Source organism: Trichoderma virens (genome assembly GCF_000170995.1).
Source record: "Trichoderma virens Gv29-8 chromosome Unknown TRIVIscaffold_80, whole genome shotgun sequence".
Lineage (NCBI taxonomy): Eukaryota > Fungi > Ascomycota > Sordariomycetes > Hypocreales > Hypocreaceae > Trichoderma > Trichoderma virens.
In genome coordinates, this window is record NW_014013669.1 from 223,029 (window position 1) to 243,381 (window position 20,353).

The window sequence follows — 20,353 nt, forward strand, 5'->3', positions numbered from 1 at the left end:
GAACGGTGTAAAAAAAAAAAAGCCCTCCCTTCTTACTCCTCCTCCTCCCTCCCCTCTCCCTTGGTCTCCCAACGTCTTCGTACTTGGACGCGCGTCTCCTCAGGTCGCACTATCTTTTACATTGTGCGGAGTAATTCTAGGCTTCTTCTTTAAGCTTATTCTTTTTTACCATCGAGCATTGTTTTTTCCTTGCGACTCTTGTTTTGGTCGTTTCGTTGGTGTTTTGTTGTAAACGAACGGCGTCCGATAGATCGTTGCCTGGAATCCACAATGCGTGGTCTTAGCAAGGCGGCGACGCTCATGCTGGCGCCAACGGCCGTGTTGACGAGGCCTCTGCCGACGAATCCGGTATCATCACGAGGTGTGTATGCCATGATTTACTTTATTGTATTGTATTGTATTTTGTTGTATTGTATTGTAACTGTGGCGGGGAGAGAGACAAAACGAGGAGCATGAGAGGCAAACAGGTGGTTGGGTGGCCAAAGTCTGGTTGCCCTGAATGGGTACCCTATCCGAACACAACACAGTCATTCATTCATCGATGCCTATTACTGACTCGTCTCTTCCTTCCTACTCGAACAGGTGTTCCGGCTGAATCTTCATTTTCCGTTGCCGTTGCTGTAGTAGACACCAGCGCTTCCAGAGACGCAAAGACAGTCGATCAAACTCTGGTAAGAAGACTCAGCATGCTTTAGTGTCATGACAATCAACTCACACCATCTCTTCGGCAAAAGGTATTCAATCTTGACATCCAGGAATCCTCAGAGGCTTGCAGTCAAGCCAACGTGAGGATCGATGGATTCCTCCTCTCTCAAGATGACAACGGCACCGGCCAAGGGACCTTTGCCTCCCTGGAAGGCCACACCGTCACTGCGAGCTGGAACTTTACTTGCAGAGAGCACGCACGACGAGTGCCTTGGGATCAGGACCTGACGGTGACGATCCTCTCGCTAGACGGGGAGACTGTCCCCGAGACGTCCTTTGTGACGAGCTTCAGACAGCGAACCCCCGTCAAGGTCTACGACGTGGGGGGAGATTTAGTTGTCTACACAACCGAAGGCCATGCTCCTACTCGGGTCGATAAAGAGAGGGTGCTGAATAGGATAAAGACCCTCACCGGCCTATCAGAAGTCGACGACGAAATCAAGGCAGACATTGGAGACATCGTATCGCTGGAAACCCAGATGCGCGAACTCGGAGAACACGTCAAGGCTAAGCAGAGAAAAGTATTGGAAAAGCTGGGCATGCGGCCTTCGCCAACGGCTTTTAACCTGCAAACATTCTACCAGACGGCCAAACTGGCATCTTCTACTCTTCGGGGCACCATGGAGCACTGGGTGAACTCTGTGCTTGGACTCCCTCCCAAGTGTGATCATCATCGTCATCGCAATCACGAGCATGGCAATCGTCCTCACCACCCTCATCCTAACCACAAGCAAGAGGATGTTGTGGTGAGTATGCAGGTGGACGGTCAAGGAGGACAGCGCTTTTTCTACTACCGGGACGATGCCGACTCCAACTCTACACGACTGACACCAACTCACTCTCCAAGGGTAAGTAGTCTGATTTTCTCTCAAGCTCCTAAACCCCCAAAGCCCCCATCATATGAAGATCAAACTCGAATGCGATGGAGTCTAATTGCTGGCCAAACAGAACGTCACCTATTTTCCCCTCTTCGCAATAATCTTCACTTTCCACCTGGCTCTCTTCTTTGCTCTCCGATCCATCCGCCAACGAATGCACAACCGCCGCGCGAGAAGCCACAGCAGCCGCACATGCCGCCGTGAAGCCCGCGCCCAGCGCCGTGCCGAAAGACAATCTCGCCGAACCGGCACCACGAATTTCTTTTGTAGTATCCGAGACCTCATCCGGCCCAAACGCATCGAACTCAACGAAAAGACACGCCTGATGCTCCAAGAGGAGGATACCTCGATGGAGGACGAGCTCGCGTCTTTCCAGGAGGCAGCCTCTGTGTTCAGCGACCTGGTTGCTGTTCAGGAGACGACGACTTCGAGTGAGGAGACGCAGCCGCCAAGGTTCACCGAGGATGTGAGCCCACCGGCCTACGACGAGGTAGAGGAGAGGTATTATGATAACAGGCCTGGCGACTGTTGATTTCATACTCCGTTTTCTGGACAAGAGCGGTTTGGGGATCCAAAAAGGGATTCATATCATAATACTTATAATAATCATTGTGAAGAAAAACAAACAAACAAAAACAAGCAAACCATAATAGTCAAATTGGTTGGACAATGGCGTTATATACTACCGGGAGGACAGGATGAAATAAGCATGCAATAGACGACGCGATTTTCAAGATATTTTGAATAAGAAACACTTAATTTATATTGACTACGTGTTAAAAACGCTAAAGAGTAGTGGCATGTCTTCCTCATAATGTGTTCATCGGTATACGTATGATATTCAAAAGGAAAAGAAAACCCCCATCTATCCGTATATAAACTTCTCAAAGTTTGCCCCTATCGTCTTAACCCCGTACTCAAGATCCCACCCCTTAATCTCACACACCAGCCGATACATGTCTTCCAGCAGCCCCTCGGCCTCGTCGCCCGCCATGTGCAGGTCGCTCTCCACGAGGATCCTGTCGTCCGGCAGGGCGCGCACGACGCTCTCCAGCTTCGCCTTGCCCCCGTCAGTGCTCATGTTGACGGCTATGGAGAAGGAGACGAAGACGGTCGAGGGGACCGAGGGATGGAGCCACTGCTTCAGCATGTCGGCGCTGCCACTGTAGGAGTGAAGACATATCCGCGGCGGGAAAGGCTTTCCGCCGATTTTCCTCTTTGCTCTCTTCTCCTTGCTGCGCATGCTGTCGTCATTTTCGGAAGAGGAGTCCTCGTCATCAGAAGAGGATGAGCTTTCCTCGGCGCCGGGGGCGATCCTCTTTTTCTCTCTACGGGATAAGACTTTCTTCTCGTGGCCTTTCCAGCAAGCCGCTATTGTGTCATACAAGACGCCGTGAGCTTGTACGCCATGCACACTGACGGCTCTGCCCATTTCTCCTGCTAGCCGCAATTGCGCCTGCATGATGGCTTGCTGGTGTTGCATTTGTACGCGAAACGGGCTGAGGAGTCGGCCCTCGCGTCCGCCGGGAGTGAGACTCTCATCTCTAGAGGAATCATCGTCGGGGAGGCGCTGTTGAGGAAGACGAAAGCCCTTGTCGAGGCCAATTTCGCCGACAAGAGCAAAAGGGAAAGAAGTGAGGTATTGGCGAGTGGATGATATAAGGGATGATAAGGGGGTTGGGGTGGGTAGAGAAGAGAGGAAAGAGGGATCTTGGGGAGAGGGAGTGAGAACGGCTTTGTAATGAGCGATTTTGGCATCCTCTTCAGTAGAAGTATTGGAATCCTCGGTGCTGGGGAGGCTGTATGTAGGATTGGGAATGGAGTCGTCATATAGCTGGTAGGAGAACCAGGGATGCCATCCAAAGGCTGGAACGACTTTGCATCCTCTGCGGGCTGAATCGGTATCCGAAGTTGATGTCAAGCTGGAGAGTGAATCTGTAATGCCATGCTCGGCTGCTACCTCTGCCACGAGTTGCTGGTCCTGGGAGCGAGTGGCCATGATGGCCAGGACTCGGGTGCGCAGAGTGGCGAGAGAGGCGAGAGAAGCCATGGTGTCAGTTGGATGGCAGTGCGCGTCAAAGGCGCCGAGATGCCACGGAAAAGCATCATTGTAGACCGGTCTGACTGGTGGATGTTGAGATTGCGCATCATCGGGCTGGGTTTGGTGGTGTTGACACATGGCTGTGGCTTGATACAAGTCTGATGCCCGCTAAAGGCGTTTATAAGGGCGTGCAAGCAAAGCAGCTGCGCCGACCAGGGTCATTCCGTTCAATCAAGGTCAACCGGATCGTTCGAGGTTATCCCGTTCGTTTGAAGCTACCTTGATAGAATGAGATCACCTAGATAGATCGCGGCCAGCTAGGTCGTTCAAGGTCTTCCCATTCGTTTAAAGTTACCCTGATAGAGCGAGGCCACCCAGATAGATCGCGATCAGTTTATTGGATCAAGGTCTTTGGGATTGATTAAGGCGGAATTATATTATTACCCTCCGGGGGCGCCTATAGCGGGCTTTGACTGCAGCGCTTAACCTGCAGCACTTAGCCTACAGCGTTATATCTAAGCATTCCAGGTATATTATATATACTCGTATATAAGTAGCCATTCTCTATTTTCAAAATATTCTAATATGCTACGCTATGTTTACATATGTAGGCGTAAGTGAGCTAGAATATGCAGTAGTGTATAGCGAGGCTTAGGTAGGTTGTTTTTATGGGGATAGAGCACCGGAACCCCACGTTCGCTATTCAGCATCCCATTCTTAAAATTAAAGCGGCCTAGGTAGTAATGATGGCAGATATTAGAGGAATATATAGAGAGTAGCAGATAGCGGCAGATACTCCAGGAACTGTGTAATAGACGGTGATGAAAGATCTTCATTATACGTTGTTACTCCATTCGGAACAACTCTTAGTCGCTGGGGTGCTGGATAGCCACCTGGGGTGCTGAATAGCCCTTCCCCCCATTTGTCATACAGATGTCTCTCAATACTAGCTATAGCTATGAGTGTAGCTGATTAAGTGATGAAGAGTGATGATGAATCAGCCTTGTCTGCTTGGCTGACTGAGACAACAACAGAGCTGAGATGCATGTCTTGCTACTGAATCGCGAACCGTTGTAGAGGTGGAGAAAGCGGGGATGAGCGGCCGTCTGCCGGCGATCCACTCTGGACGCAAATCTCATCTCATCTCATCTTTCATTCAGCCTTGTCTGGTGTTGATGTTATCGAGATACCGGTACCCAGCACAGAGTCAGCAGCAGCATCATATCACGGCATGGACATTTTGATGCCATCGCCACACATCTCACATCATATTCACCAATGCCAAAATCCCGAGTTTCTCCTACGCCTCGTTAGCTGCTTATCCGCCGAAAGCTTCGCACCCTCCCCTGAATAAGCACCAAGCAGCCACGCCGCGGCATGGCGCTTCCCCGCACTCGCGGTTGAATCATGATAGATGAAGACGTGCGCAAGATGCGACGCCAAATATGCAGGTGTGTGTGATGCGACATGTTCTGGGTCCTCCTTTCGTTTGGCTGCCTGTTCCTTTGGAGCGTGAGAGAGGCACTCGTCTCCTATTCAATGCCCTGTGTTCTGCAATGTCCAGGTACTATTACAGCTACTACCTACCTATACAAGGCTGGCTTTAGTGCTCTAATATACCCCGGTTCCGGCCAAGCACAGGGGAAAAAAACATGTGATATTCCAGGCACCGCATCAGTAATCCGTCCATCCATCTGCACGCAACCCTGGATTTCTAAACCTCCCAAACATCAATGCCGCACACCTTGACGCCTCCCTCTAGACCATCCGCCACCATTCATCTAACCGAGTCTCTCTCCCCTCTTTCGCCTTGTTATGTTTTAGATTCCCTCTTCCCTTCCTCCTTATCAAGCCGACCCACTACTTAATCGCTCCGTGCTGCTGCTTGTTCCATCGTCTCCATTCCTTGTCTCGTCTAACGTCCGCCCCCAACTTTGTGTTGCTTCGTGCTACCATCCAGTCCACGAGTGCAGCGACTCGATTGGGATTTGTCTTTTCTTTTCTCCTTTCTTTCCTCGTGTTTTGCCTGGCTTCCATTGTGATAAACATACATCTATTCTGGCTTAACAATTAATTTTGCTCTGGCGTGTCGCGTGCTCCTTCGATACCACAGCATTTTACAACCACCAATTCTCCACTTGCCACTACAACTCATCCTTCTTCATCATCCTCACCATCACCATCACCGTCGCCATCATCATCATCAGTAGCCACAGCAACTCAACCCGCATCAGCCACAAGCCATGTCATGAGCCATCACCACCCTGCAATCGCTTAATCTCTCGCATCCCCATGGCGCTCCTCAATCCCATCTACGCCTGCGTCGTGCCTTTCCTCCTCATCACAACCATCCCTCTGGCCATCTTCGCCGGCATCACCACCACATTCGCCTTCTCCATCCTCATCTTCCGCGTCTTTGTCGTCTACCTCGACATTGCGCTCTCTTTGGTGTCGCAGTCACTGTCCCACCTCACCGAGAGCGCCACAAAGGCTCATCTGCGACCTCCGCGAACTCCGTCGTCGTCGTCGTCCATCAACAGCCGCAACAACAGCGTCAGTCCCTCGGCCTCGTCAACCCTGCTCAAGAGGCATCGCCGCCGTAGACTCAGTTCCTCCGTCTACTCGGCCGGATCCGCAACTCCCGCCAGCGACATTGGGCTGGGCCTCATTCCCAGTGTCGGCGCCGAGAGAGACTTTGAAGGCGTCGGCGGATGGCGGCTGGGCGACGATGACGAAGCCTGGACCACCATCAACTCGCGCTCCGACCTGCCTGACCGGTTGCACGACCGCAATCATCGGCGCACCTTGTCCGGCGGCCCGACCGGCGCGGCAGACGGTGGCTTCCTCATGATGAAGGGCCGCGCCCGTAGCCCCGAGAAGAGGGTGGTGTCAACGGCTTCTCCAAACAGCTCCAAGGCTCGAGCGCCCTCTGCTCCGCGCCTGGGAATGCCCGGTTCCAGCCAGAATGACGGCTACTTTCCCATGACAATGTCTTCCAAAGCAATCAAGAGGAACCTTCTCTAACTGCGGGTTCTGGTACGGCAGGCGTTGAATTGCAGCAGACATTTACGATGTGACGAATGTGGGAAACGGAAAATTGGATCGCTAAACTGGCCCCGGAACCAAAGGTCTAAGGCTTCATGACGGCGGATGGCTGCTGCCCTGTCATTCGTTTTCTTACTGGTGGGAATATGGCTCAAGTGTGTTCTCATGGCAAGGTATTGATTGATATGAATGGATATCCGATTCGGCGTTTACGGACTGGGAGGGATAGGCATGCGACTCAAATTTGTAAATTATAGTGTGAATTTTTTACTGCTTCTGCTCTTCTTTCCTTTGCTTTACAGTATTCACATAGCCATGATGAGATTAATACATGGTTTTTTCTCCAGTATGTGACATTCCTTGCTCTCGCATGTCGTAATAAATCTCCAATAATGCATCGTATAACAAGTATTCAACGCCGTGTCCAAACCAGCACTTTTCCAACTCCTCGAAATGAATGGTATCTTTCCCAAGACAATAACAAAAGCAATTCCCACAGCGATCCAAAACCCCAAAACTAAATTCCCGTATCCTCCTCTATCACAGTGTCTGCCAAAAGTAATTGGCGTAAAAGTACCGCGAAAACTTCTTGTCCATGTTCACCACATGCACATCGCCCTTCCTATCATTCCGCACCACGGCGCGCGCCCACTCGCCGTCCTTTTCGTCGCGCTCAATCTCGATGCCCAAGCTGCGGTACACCTTGAGCCGCAGCAGCACCTCGTCGTCGACGGGATCCCGCCTGCGGCTCTCCTCGGAGCCGTCGACGCCCTGCAGCTCCAGCTCCTGCAGCCGGGCCGCCAGGTCGGCCGCCTGCTGCGCCAGGCGCTCGGCCTCCATCTCGGCGTCGGAGGCGGCCTTTGCGACGCGGAACTTGTGCGTGTCGAGGCGCGCAATGGTGGATGCGTGGTCGGCGGACGAGTGCGAGGACATGAGCTCGTCGTGCTGCGCGTTGATGGTGTTGAGCTGGCGCGCGAGCCGCTTGAGCGTCGAGTCGGAGTCGCGCACGTGCAGCTCGCGGGCTTGCTGCAGGGTGGAGAGGGATTCGGCGATGCGGCTGACGGCGAGCTTGTCGGGCTGGATGTTGAAGTTGTTGATGGTGTGGTGGATGAGCTGCGGGCGAGCCGGTCAGTTTTGGGCGAGTCAACTGGGATTGTTTGTGTCTGGGTCAACGTACAGTAGCTGGATCCTCGGCGAGAAGCATTGTGGCGGTTGCTCAATGGCGTGTAGAATCTCCAAGATGATTTATATGATTTCTTTTATGCGTAGCTCGTGATTCGGTTGCATATGATTGCTAGCAGAGTATTTAGTTGGTGAAACCCCCCCAAAATCAAGATTCAGCGAGTGAATGTTAATGAACCAGACAGACTCTAAAGCCTGTCGCCAGGGACGACCAAACCCTTGCCCGTCAACAAGCCACACCCCTCCTCTCCTTCGCCAACGTCATCCCACCTCAGCCACACCCGCAAAGCTCCTCCACCAGCCACACTTCGGCTCAAGCTTGCTTTTCCCATGAGCCAAGCCGCATCGGCAAACTCACGAGACCAAACAATCATACTTACGCCAACGGCCCTCGATCAGCTCTTCTTCCAGCTGTTTCTCTCCCCTGCTCTCTCCTCTTGTCTTGTCTTTCCTCGCCTCCCCCCTCTCTCCCCCTCCTCGATTCTCCCTCTTCTCTCAGATTTCCTTCTTGCAGGACAGCGACTCTGTCCTCGTCTTGCGCCTCGCCTCTCCCTCGAACGTCGTCGCTTCTCTTGAGCTGAAACGAACTCTTTTGCGCCGCCATCATTACAAAAGTTCCTTAAAACGCCGAAAATGGTTACAGAACTCCCCTGTAAGACGGCGCTCCTGTCTCTTTCTCGGCGCAACAGCTGCAATTCCTCCTCCTTTCCAACCATCATGCCGAAAAAACTACAACGGAATACGCATAGCTAACTAACTCGCTCTTCAAAATGACAGATGCCCTGGACGCAGAGACGTTCGTCCTCTTCTCCCCCGTCGCATCGCGCGATCCGATCCTTCTCAGCTAAACGCAATTGTATAGGCCTCTGAACCCTTCAGAGCTCAGCGTCCTGCGCGCCCAGTTCGAAAAAGAAGGCGAAATGGTCGGCGTCCAGACCAAATTTAACTACGCCTGGGTTCGCTCTCCTCTTCCTCCTAAACTGCTCTCTCATCCCTCACGGAATAAAAACTCACAAATGCGCCAAAAAAAAAGGGCCTCGTCAAATCAAACAACCGCAACGACCAGCAACTTGGCGTCCGCCTCCTCTCCGACATCTTCCGCGTCTCCCCCGAGCGCCGCCGCGAATGCCTCTACTACCTCGCCCTCGGCAACTACAAGCTCGGCAACTACGGCGAGGCCCGCCGCTACAACGACCTCCTCCTCGACAGGGAGCCCGCCAACCTCCAGGCCACCGACCTGCGCCAGCTCATCGACGACAAGGTCGCCAAGGAGGGCCTTTTGGGTGTTGCCATCATCAGCGGCATTGGCATCGCCGCCGGTGTCGTGGGCGCCTTTTTGCTGCGGAATGCGAAACGGAGGTGAAGTTGGCTAATATGAAACGACATTAAATCAAGTTTAAACGAGATATGAAAGAAAGAAAAAAAGAATCAAGACAGAAAAAAAATGGGAAAATGAAATGAAATACAGCAGGTTTTAATGAAAGGGGGAGATTACCGAGACGAACCAAACTACCTAGGCAGATGCCACCATGGAACCGCCAAAGAAAAAAAAAACCACACACCCTTCTCTTCTTTTGCTCTTCAAAACTCATATTTGGATCTTCGCAAGCCATGCCAGCATAATTTGTATCACGCATCATTGAACGCACTCATGCTTGAAAAGGTCACCAGTTTGGCTAGGATATGAAACCAAGGAAGTTCATGATCCACTTCATGGAAATATGCATAGTTCAAGGAATGCTTGTTTCAGCATGGACGAATTCGCAAATGGATATGCAAGTACCTGTACGATACATTATACATACAATAGCTGCAGCGTCCAGCTAGGCAGCTAAAAGAGAATCAAGCATTGTTTAATTTCACGCGCACAGGGTTCAAGATGTTTGAAAAAAAAGGAAATAGAGACTGTAAAATCAAACTAGCTAGGAAAATACGACAAACAAGCCTAGACATACCATCGTGTGTTGAGACGTCAATCACACGACTAAAATACAACAGTTGCGGTTTCAACCCTCCTCCAGCCATCCATTTGCTCCAGTCAAATTCAAATCCGCAGTCCGCTGCTCCATCCAGACAGGCAACAAAGAGCTATCCGAAAGGCGTGGCGAGAGAAAAAGACGGAGACGCAGGGTATTTTCGGCCATATCTTGCCCGACATAGATTTCAAAGGAAAGCGTAAGTGTGACGATCGTGTAGGGAATGAATAATGAGTGACTTTTCGCACGGCGGCCCCAACCCTCCCAACAACTGCTCCAAAGGCAGGGGACAACCTGACATTACTGGCGACTTCTCCCTCTAGAGCATCGCCCTGCCTGCCGAGTCCTGGGACGATTCCCATGAGGCTCTGACAAGTAAAAAGACGCCCCTCTCGAGAGGAGCAGCGTCAGCCCCATCTGGCTGCGACCACCATACCAAGTCAAGTTTTGCAATGCTTCATAGTCCTGCACTTTCTCCATGCTGCATGACCAGTTTTCATAACAAAGTTTTTCCTTGCCCCCCCTTCTGGAAGACAAACTTTTCTTGGCGGCGATTATACGAGTTTATGATTAAAATAAAGTGGCGAGAAGGCGGCGACAAAAAAAAGACAAAGAATCGAAAAGAGAAAAGGAAAGGCGTCGAGCAGATATTGTATGGACATCATGGATATTCTGATATTGATCGTGCAGGAAAGCAATTCGCAACTCGAGATCGATCGGGCGGGACCACTGGCCGTTTATCGCAGTGAGAATCCCTTTCGCTTGCCCTCCTTCTCTATCGGCCGCCCGCTCTCGACGCGCTGCTTCTTGTCTTCGAGTTCTAGGCGCTGGCGATCGAGTTGCTCCTTCATCTCCCGGTGGCGTGCGTAGAGCTCCTCCTCTGATTGCTTGAGCTTGCTCTCCTTCTCCGCCACCTTCTGCTGGAAGACCATCTTCATCTCGGCCTCCATCTTGGCGAGCTTCTGCTCGTGCAGGGCACGCTCTTCCTCTTGCTTGACGGCAGGGTTGACCTCCTTGAAGACACTAGGATCTTGCGAAACACCCATAGCAAGCAGCTTGTCGGTTCTGTAGTTCTCGTACAGGTTGTTGTTGGTGTGCTCCTTGAGCTCCTCCATGTGCGTTCGGATGAGCATTTGTCGAAGCTTGACAAAGTCGCAGTGCTCCTCGTTGTCAACCTCAATGATACCCCATGGGTACTCACGTCCGCGGACCTTGCGGCCGTCGGCGGTCTTGATCTCGTTGGTGGCGCCAACAACAGCGAAAGGAACCTTGGACATGATCTCGTTGTTCTCGGCAATCGTCTCCTCGTCGTCGAGCTCATATCGGGGGCCCTCGAAAATCTGGATACCGTGGTACTTGATATCGGCCAAGATCTAGAAACAAGCTGGTTAGCAAACCAAATCACTGCAACGAGAAAAGAGTAAAACTCACGCGGGCCTTGAAGCTGACAATCTCCTCGTCCGTCAGGGTGTCGGACTTGGCAATGACAGGAATCAAGTTGACCTTGGTGTGGAGGCGTCGCATGACCTCAATGTCCAGGGGCTTGAGGGAGTGGCCGGTGGGCTGGATGAAGAAGACACAGGCGTGAATTCTGTTGTCAACAATGTTCATTCGGTTGACCTTGTTCTCAGCATCGAGGTAGGCATCGAAACGCTGCTCAATGTTGTCGACAATAGGCCGCCAAGACTCATCGTTGTTGACGAAGTCGCCAAAGCCGGGGGTGTCAACAACAGTCAGGCGCAGACGAACGCCGGCCTCCTCAATATCGGCGCTGATAGACTGGATAGTGACAGTCTTGGGGATAATGTCCAGGCTGGGCGCCTTGCGCTCCTTGGGAGGATACAGGGAGGTGTTGAAAAGAGTGTTGACCAGGGTCGACTTGCCCAGACCAGACTCGCCAACAACCATCACATTGAAGTTGAAGCCCTTTCGCACACTCTTACGGTGCCACTGGTTGGGAAGGTTGGCAAATCCAACATAGCCGGTCAGCTTTCTTCGAACAATGTTCTTGTTGTCAGAAACAGCGGGAGGGGAGGCTGTGGCGCTCATGTTAGAAAATACAGGTGTGTTGGCAAAGGGGGCAATGGAGGCAGAACACGTACCAGGAGGTGGCGAGGCAACGCCCTGTGGTGAATCAGCACCGTTGGAAGCTGCATAAGACAAAGGTTAGCGTCCACATTTTGAATGCTGTATGAGATGAACTATGCATGGTGACCGGGCAGGAGGGCAGGGCGCAGGCTTCTGACTGGAGAAATCAGGTTCTTGGCTTTCAACCGTCACCGGCGAATGTATATTCCAAGAACACGATCTCGTCGACTGGTCAGAGCTTGGCTCGTCATCCGACCCCACGGCAGATTGTATGGGGCTTGAGTATAGCTCTTCGTAAGACATGGGGCTCCATGGTCCAAGTTTAGGCGGTTCGTCAACCTCCAGCATGCTGCGGTAACGGCGAATGGCCGCTGGGACAAAGGCAGGCACCGAGAACTGGACAGCCGCGTTCTGCCCCGTTGGCAAACCGCTAAGTCGCTTCGTTGCCTGGGCCTGGGCTGCAACCTGCTCCAAAGCAATCATTGCCGGCGTCAGGGCAGTTTTGTCGAGCTGGAGGCTGCGGGCCCGCGATTTGACATGGTGTACCAGATCGAAAGTCATGCCGGATTACAAAAGTCGGATATAAGGAATTTGTACTTGAAGCAACGGAAATGTTGTTTTGCCCAAAAAAGCGACCCAAGAAACAGTAGATGGCGAGCAACGAATGTGGTTATGGGGAGCAAAGCGCGAAAACTGCTTGTGCGTGGGAAAAAAGGAGGCGCCAATGCTTTGTGTTGCTCAAGCCCGCTGCCGTGGTGAAGTGCCTCGTGGCACGTTCAGAAAGCCTCCTGCCCCCCTCTCGCGGACGGGACACACATGGCCACGCATAGCTCAAAGAAAGAAAGATTCTTACCCATTATTGATGTATAAGGAGCGGCCGAAGGAAGTTTAATAAAGAATGGTAAGAAGGGACGAGATTCTGCGCGATTGGTTAGCTGTGAGGCCATCTCAGGGAGGAGAAGCGCAGGCAAACGGCCAGGAGCCACGAGTGGACAGCAGCTTCGGTGGCTTCAGGGCCCGGGGCAGCTCGCGCGCGCAGCAGGTGGAAGCAGTCGGAAGAGGCAGATGCTCGCCGCGCCAGTCTGCTCCGGGAACGCTGTGAAGGCATCGTGGGCGGCGTGCACGGGGATTCAACCGTGGGAACGACCTACCAAGGAGAAATGCGCTGAGACCCTAGCAGATAACGACGCGTGTCAATGGGTTCGAAGAAATGGGATCAAGAGGCAGAAACGACCGCGGTGAATTGAAGGACAAATGTCAAGGTGCTCAACCAGCCGGAGAGGAAGTAGCAATGACGGAGAGTGAAGAAGTGAAGTGCAATGAGGCCAGTTGAGGACGAGCAGGAGGAAGATAATTTCGGGGGTGATGACGGGGAGGAATTTGTGCTGGTGCAGCAGCTGCTGGCAGCCTCCCAGGGGGCCGACTCCACTGGCTGGGAGTACCGGTACTCGAAGTGGTGCAGTGGCTGCCGCGGGGCTCGGGGTATGAGTACTCGTACCACGCCAGCTGCTGCTCCCAGCTGCTAATACGACTCAATACCAGGTACCAATAAGGCGCCCGTTACCTGTAGGCTGTACTTGTACCTGTACTGTGCTGCACGAGCAGCCTGTGGCCCATGAGCAGCAGCACTGCTCGCTTCAACCTGGCGTGGTCAATATCAATGGCAAAAGGGGGTGCATTAGCAGGCTAGGCCGCAGCGGGACTAGTCCTCCAGGGGACCGATGGCCTGGCGCGGTGGTCAATTAGCAGAGGTGCAGGGCATGTCTCGCCGTCGGGCGCCGCTGATTGGCCGCAGCTTTTGATTTCGCACGAGCCACACACATCCGCTCTGTGGCGCTGCGGCGGATCGGGCTTGGTCCAGGTACCTTTCCAGGCTTTTCCGGAGTAGAGACGCGATCACTGCTGTCCAGCGTTGAGGGGCCCCCATAGCTGGATGTACTCGGTACATTGGCGCGAACCCTGATTGAAGAAGAAACGCCATGCAGAACGGCTGCGATCCCCATTGCGCGGGCCTGTGGATCGAGGCTTGGGCGGGCATCAAACTCTAGCAAATTTGCGGCCTCGTCTGGGAATGCTCGAGTCAAATCTTAAGGGTCGCATGACGGACGGCTTGGGTATCTCGCTGATACGACAGGCATGGCACGAGTGCGAGTACAGGTACAACTGCTCCCGGTAGCACCTAATGTATATCACTTAATTTCAGGAGCTCCAGGCGTTTCTCTTCCACACTGCTCCGCACACTCGCTACTCCTTTGTTCGTATTACTGCCGGGCGCCTGTACTTGGACGCGCAGTACTGGTACCAGCGCTGCAAGCCGTCTTCATGCCCAGAGCAAGGTCCCTGCTATTAATAGGCTGGCAAAGCTCATCTTCATTTGCTTGCTTGTTTGCACTGCACAAGGGAGGGACTCGACTCAACACCGCGGGCACGGACAGGTCGACTTGGACGGGACGGCAGAATTGCAGCAAACATCCCGAGGCTTCTGTGGACTGAGACAGTCGCCCTACATATGCTCTTTGGCACCCGAGAAATTCACACGCGGGTTTGACTGGATGGGAGGAAACAATGGCAGTGCCGCCAGCGCAAAAGTGGCAATCCTGTGAAACAACCAAAACCGCTTCGCTGGCAAGCCAAAACCTGCCGGGAACTGCCTACTCGTACATCCTTGTAGAGGCTAATATCCGACGCGGTGCCTAATAACATGAAGGGGCAGAGGGTTGCCTATTTGGGAATTGTAGGGTAAATCATCCCATCAACTGCGATGAGCCAGTAATGCAGGCAAATACGGGTATTGTTGATGTCTTGGGGATGGAAGCTGGAGAGTACTGTGATCTGGATTTCGAGATTGACCATCTACGGTTTCTGCAGCACTTGTATGTGCTGCCGAGAGCCCACTCGAGCACTGATCCACAGATTTTCTTCACGATCTATTGTACATGTACTAACACGTAAGCTGGCAGATAGCAAAAGTGGTAAACATAAGAGGTCCACCAATCTCGTATATCACCTAAACATATCCCACATATATAAACATGGCTGACAGAGTGCATGACACCTGCAGATACACGATATCCACACGATACTGTCGTCGGCCACTGACAACTCGACTGCCTCCCTCTTTGTGGCGAGACACACATGATCGACGGGCGAAATTAGAACTGTCTGGGAACGCCCCACACGACAAACAAACCCCCACATGCTCAACGACGGAAAGTGGTTCTTATTGATGGCTATTTGACTGCTTACTTGGATGGAGCAGTATGTGGATTACTGTATTAGTGAGACAAGCAGTGAATATTCCTTCAAGCTCAGCATATAAGCGCACTGCCTTCCTCTGACTCCATATCCAGTTCGTTCTGCTTAGATACACTACTATAAAAAGTAGACAGAAATTTGGGATTCTCACCCCCTTCTCAGACTGGTAGGTGGCATCACCGGAACATTCGCGACATGACCATAGCTCATCATGACTGGCTAGCGATGCGGAGGGGCGGCATCGTATTCCAACCTCCATCTGCAGCTAGACGTCAGAGATACCAACCACCGGAATATGATGGGCTGGCATCGCGTTCTGCTTCATCCCATCCATTGCAACGATACCGCAATGTCCGCCAGTTGACGGGAGCTCGCATGTACTCGTACTTGTACTACCACGAACGTCTCCTCGTATAATACACCAGATACTGATGCTCACATACGAAGCACTTGCACATGTATGGAGCTCCGGTGGGTCTGGATCAGGGCCACACAGACGCTGAGGCATGGGCTCGCAAGTCGCGATAGCCGAGCCTGTCTGCCCTCTCCCCCAGCGTCTGAACGAGTCTGGAGCCGCACGATCCGTTCCGAGGGATCCTCGCCGTGACAGCAAGGTCTGGTGTGCGTTTATGTAATGGCGAGTGCCAGTTATAGTCTATCCACGTCTATGCAGTCCAGAGCCTCCCGCCACTCAGCCCTACCTAGTCGAGATGCTGCTTGTATATACGAGCTCAAGTAATCATACCATAAAAGTAGGCTGGTGAAATATATTACAGGTACCACGCCCTCCAAGAATCCCCAAGCATGTCCAATTTTCATTTTCCTTGTCCATTGTCAAGATTTTTAAGCCGAAGCGGCCGAAACTGCAGCTTGCTGGCTGGCGAAGAATTTTTTAGATTCGGCACATCTCTCACTCTTGCATGCGGGACACCGGAGGCCCATTTGCTGTGAGCACGCCTGGCCGGAGGTAAGGTGAGACTTTGCGAGGTCAGCAAGCGCCTGGATAAACACGGGGCTGCCGTTCAAGCTGTCCACACGCTTGACCGTGTCCGTGTGTCCACTCTCGCCAATGACCTCAATGTCGAGCTCGTACAGAGTTTCAATGTGATCAGAGGTGAATGCGATTGGGATGAGGACCAGGTCTTTCTGGCCCTTCTCGATATAGTTCTCCACTGTGTCAGAAGTCTGAGGCCCCAGCCAAGCCTTCGGACCGACCTGAGACTGCCAGCACAATCTGTAAGGGTTAGAAAACTTCAGTCGCTCCATCACGGCTTGAACGGTGGCGGCAACTTCGCCGGGGTATGGGTCGCCTGTTTGGTTGGTAAGTTTGGGAAGAATGACGAAAAAAAGGGTCGCAAGCGTATGTCATACCTCGGTTGACCACGTCCATGGGCAAGCTGTGCGCTGAAAAGAGGAGAATGGCATTGCGCCTCCGCTCCTCTGGGTACTCGGCTAGTTTTGCCTCAATGTTCTGAGCAAAAGCTTCCACAAGCCCTGGATGAGTGGGCCATCGGTCAATGACACTCCAAGTAATGGTACCATTGCCAGTTTCCGATGCCTTCTTGCCCTCCAGTCTATGCCGCCACTTCCACAGCTCGTTGAGACTGCTACCAGTTGTGGAACAAGAGTACTGCGGATATTGGGTGAATGCCACCGCTCTTCCACCTTTTCCGTTTCCAAAGCCGTCTGCCAACAGCTTGTGATACATCTCCTCAGTCAATGGGTCCGCATAGCGGAAGGCGACGTATGGCTTGTGTGGTGCCGTCTCGGGACAGATCTTGTCTAGGATCTTGCACATTTCCTCGCTCTGGTACTCTGACCATTTTCGAATAGGGGAGCCACCTCCGATGGCGTCGTACTGCTTCTGGATCTTTGGCGTCCTTCGTGCTGAGATCAATGGCCCGATGTATGATTGAAGCCTGCCCAACGGAATCAGGTCTCCATCAGCCTAGTGTATCCCACCTCGAGGTTAGCGCATTGAGCATTGAAGAAGGCATTGGATTCAAGGTATACATACAAAAAGTCGACTTAAGAAGTCTCCGACCTCGTTAAGTGTCGAAGGCCCGCCCATGTTGAGAAACACCATGGCCGTTGGTCCCTTGGAGCCAGTCGCATCTTGCGTCACAGGATGGACGGGCGTGGCCAAATGTCTGGCATGATTGGCGAGCTTAGAGATGCCAAGAGGAGCTGCTGCGCTCCTTGACAATCCCTTGGAGAATTGCTGTGTGGTGAGCCTTAACGCCATGTTGAGATGCAAAGTTTGGGTGGTTGAAGAGAGAAAACTCGGAGCATTGCGGGAAGAACAAGTAATTGAATACCCGTAAAGAATGTCAGACACCGATGCGCCGAGATCACTGATGAAAGCTCCGAGAGTGGCAATCGAGCACAGAATGACGTTCCGCTAAGAGGCTACTTGTGGCTTAGGTGGCAGATCGACTCGGTATATGCTCGGTAACAAGTACCCCTCTATCAGGCCCCGATCAACAGCCCACCAATAAGGCTGTCGGCAATTTGGATGAGCTGCACGTGATTTCGCGGATCCCTGTCGCATTCTGCCTGACTCGTTCGCGTTTGCCTGAGAGCTTGTCAGCGCATCCACTTTGAGCGGCGTGGTTGCCTGGCTCTCACTGTCTTTCATGTGAATGGCTGATGTCCCCGGGAAGTAAATATAAGAAGAAAGGGGGAAAGGAAAACTGAACCAATTCCATTGCTTGCATTCAATCGAAAATGGCAGATAAACAACGGGATTGGCGGAGGGACGAGAACGATGAGGATGAAGATGGAGAGCAGGAGCTTGATGAGTCTGTAAGTCGCAGTCTGGCTGACTGTAGCCGGTTTGCCATTGAAGTTGTCTCTCTGACACTTTCTCGTCTAGAACTTCAAGGCGCAGAAAGATGCGGTGCTGCTAGCCATTGAAATCAGTCCATCAATGCTTGAGCCTCCTCCTGCTTCTGCCTCCAAAAAGGCGGACCGGGACAGCCCAGTTCAAGCTGCGCTGAAATGTGCCCACCATCTGATGGAGCAGCGCATCATCTCCAATCCTAAAGATATGATGGGCATCCTCCTTTTCGGGACGGAAAAGACCAAGTTTCGGGAGGAAAAAGATGGCCGCGGCGGGTTAGGATACCCGAATTGCTACCTCTTCACTGACCTCGATGTTCCTGCGGCCGACGACGTCAAGGCATTGAAGGCGCTGGTTGAAGATGAAGAGGACGAAGAGGAGGTGCTAAAGCCGGCCACTACCGATGTTGTTTCCATGTCAAACGTGCTCTTCTGCGCCAACCAGATATTCACCACAAAGGCTGCCAACTTTGGTAGTCGCCGACTATTCATTGTGACCGACAACGATGATCCGCATGCATCAGATAAAGCGGCGAGGTCCGCGGCTGCTGTCCGAGCAAAGGATCTGTACGATTTGGGTATTACCATTGACTTATTCCCAATCACCAGAGGAGAGTCAAAGTTTGACCTTGGCAAGTTCTACGATGTATGTCTTGTAACCCTTTCCCACCATTTCCCCACGCAACTAACAAAGACCAAGGATATTGTCTATCGCGATCCTGGTGCAGAGGCCAATGGCACTGAAGTCCGGACCTCTAAATCTGGCGATGGATTGTCTCTTCTAAATTCGCTCATCTCCAATATCAACTCCAAACAGACGCCCAAGAGAGCATTATTTCATCTGCCCTTTGAAATTGCGCCTGGGCTCCGGATAACCGTCAAGGGTTACAACATCGTGCAACGACAAGCACCAGCAAGAACGTGCTACATCTGGCTTGATGGGGAAAAAGCCCAGATTGCAACAGGCGAGACAACAAGAATTGCAGAAGATTCTGCGAGAACTGTCGAAAAGCAAGAGATCAAGAAGGCCTACAAGTTTGGCGGCGAGTATGTATATTTTACACCCGAGGAACAGAAAAACCTCCGGGATTTCGGCTCGCCCATTATTCGGATTATCGGATTCAAGAAGCGCGACATGATTCCCGCCTGGGCAAGCGTAAAGAAATCCACTTTCATCTTCCCAAGCGAAGAGGATTACATTGGGTCCTCACGCGTATTTTCAGCCCTGTGGCAAAAGCTGCTAAACGACGACAAGATTGGTCTCGCTTGGTGCGTCCTTCGGTCCAATGCACAGCCCATGATTGCTGCTCTGATTCCTTCGAGAGAGCAATCTGATGAGACTTCTGGGACCCCATATCTGCCAGCCGGACTGTGGATTTATCCTCTCCCCGCTGCAGATGACATGCGAGAGATCAGTGCCGACCGCAGGATTGACTGTTCAGAGGATCTCAAGACAAAAATGAGAGTGATTGTGCAGCAGCTCAACCTCCCAAAGGGCATATATAACCCCTTGAAATACCCGAACCCGGCTCTTCAGTGGCACTACAAGATCCTGCAGACCCTCGCCTTGGACGAGGAGGTACCGGAGAAGCCCGAAGACTTGACAGAGCCTAAGAATAAAGCTATAAGCAAGCGCGCCGGTGGTTATTTGGAAGACTGGGCAGAGACATTAAAAGACGAGGCGGATAGGGCCGTCAGATCTAGGTCCTTGAAACGAGAGGCGGAAGATGAGACCTCAGACCGCCCTGCAAAGCAGAGAAAGGCGGCTGCAGAGCGACCCAGCGGATCGACATTTAGCATGGCGCAACTCAAGCTTGCCGTCGAGAGCGAAGGCCTCTCAAAAATGACAGTGGTGCAGCTAAAGGATGTTGCCGGCGCAAGGGGGATCAGCACGAGCGGTAAGAAAGCCGATTTGGTAGAGCGGATAGAGCAATGGGTTGAGGAAAATAGCTAAGTGTTGGACGAGCGTATACAAAACCACCGGCTTTCTTCTGTACAGGTTATGGTGCGGCTCTTTCTTGCTTTTTATCTAGTTTCCACGTATTTAATTATGAGATGTAGCCTTATGAGCCAGATTTTGAGAATTACTGATGCGATGCTGCTTTCTTTCTGTTGCTGATCTCGTTTGCGATTCACTTACATGGGCCTTTTCACTTTACGCTTTTTGCGGCCACGTGTGTATTGGATTCCAACCAATTGACCAGGTGAAGCTGTTGCCACTTGGTCATTATTTGGGACGAAAAATACATGCAAAGTGAAATATAGCAACAAAGTAAAATTAAATAGTGACGAATTGTATAGCCTGCCTTGTGATGATGCAAATGAAATATTTGCACGCCTGA

The 20,353-nt window shown here is 52.1% G+C and overlaps 8 protein-coding genes across 8 annotated transcripts; 4 read left to right on the plus strand and 4 right to left on the minus strand.

Moving 5' to 3' along the window:
* Positions 1-270: 270 nt before the first annotated feature.
* Positions 271-2,354, plus strand: TRIVIDRAFT_231140 (uncharacterized protein; the record flags this gene model as incomplete). Its single annotated transcript, XM_014099027.1, has 4 exons — positions 271-361; positions 583-671; positions 735-1,553; positions 1,654-2,354. 4 exons carry the CDS (start codon positions 271-273, stop codon positions 2,113-2,115), a joined length of 1,461 nt encoding a protein of 486 aa, XP_013954502.1.
* Positions 2,355-2,448: 94 nt separating this feature from the next.
* TRIVIDRAFT_48331 (uncharacterized protein) lies at positions 2,449-3,762 on the minus strand (the record flags this gene model as incomplete). The annotated part of the gene is made up of 1 exon (XM_014099028.1): positions 2,449-3,762. The coding sequence occupies one exon, from the start codon at positions 3,760-3,762 to the stop codon at positions 2,449-2,451; it is 1,314 nt and encodes a 437-aa protein (XP_013954503.1).
* A 2,154-nt stretch (positions 3,763-5,916) lies between these two features.
* Positions 5,917-6,648, plus strand: TRIVIDRAFT_48663 (uncharacterized protein; the record flags this gene model as incomplete). The annotated part of the gene is made up of 1 exon (XM_014099029.1): positions 5,917-6,648. One exon carries the CDS (start codon positions 5,917-5,919, stop codon positions 6,646-6,648), a length of 732 nt encoding a protein of 243 aa, XP_013954504.1.
* A 561-nt stretch (positions 6,649-7,209) lies between these two features.
* On the minus strand, positions 7,210-7,873 carry TRIVIDRAFT_48413 (uncharacterized protein; the record flags this gene model as incomplete). Its single annotated transcript, XM_014099030.1, has 2 exons — positions 7,210-7,782; positions 7,847-7,873. 2 exons carry the CDS (start codon positions 7,871-7,873, stop codon positions 7,210-7,212), a joined length of 600 nt encoding a protein of 199 aa, XP_013954505.1.
* A 360-nt stretch (positions 7,874-8,233) lies between these two features.
* TRIVIDRAFT_81132 (mitochondria fission 1-like protein) lies at positions 8,234-9,275 on the plus strand (the record flags this gene model as incomplete). Its single annotated transcript, XM_014099031.1, has 4 exons — positions 8,234-8,503; positions 8,629-8,647; positions 8,714-8,807; positions 8,885-9,275. 4 exons carry the CDS (start codon positions 8,485-8,487, stop codon positions 9,212-9,214), a joined length of 462 nt encoding a protein of 153 aa, XP_013954506.1.
* Positions 9,276-10,564: 1,289 nt separating this feature from the next.
* TRIVIDRAFT_181161 (uncharacterized protein) lies at positions 10,565-13,232 on the minus strand (the record flags this gene model as incomplete). The annotated part of the gene is made up of 5 exons (XM_014099032.1): positions 10,565-11,200; positions 11,259-11,863; positions 11,930-11,977; positions 12,769-12,834; positions 13,067-13,232. 4 exons carry the CDS (start codon positions 12,770-12,772, stop codon positions 10,565-10,567), a joined length of 1,293 nt encoding a protein of 430 aa, XP_013954507.1.
* A 2,561-nt stretch (positions 13,233-15,793) lies between these two features.
* Positions 15,794-17,419, minus strand: TRIVIDRAFT_83372 (uncharacterized protein; the record flags this gene model as incomplete). Its single annotated transcript, XM_014099033.1, has 3 exons — positions 15,794-16,480; positions 16,542-17,118; positions 17,188-17,419. The coding sequence occupies 3 exons, from the start codon at positions 17,413-17,415 to the stop codon at positions 16,014-16,016; spliced, it is 1,272 nt and encodes a 423-aa protein (XP_013954508.1).
* Positions 17,420-17,807: 388 nt separating this feature from the next.
* TRIVIDRAFT_83371 (uncharacterized protein) lies at positions 17,808-19,965 on the plus strand (the record flags this gene model as incomplete). The annotated part of the gene is made up of 3 exons (XM_014099034.1): positions 17,808-17,975; positions 18,046-18,657; positions 18,712-19,965. The coding sequence occupies 3 exons, from the start codon at positions 17,898-17,900 to the stop codon at positions 19,963-19,965; spliced, it is 1,944 nt and encodes a 647-aa protein (XP_013954509.1).
* Positions 19,966-20,353: the final 388 nt, after the last annotated feature.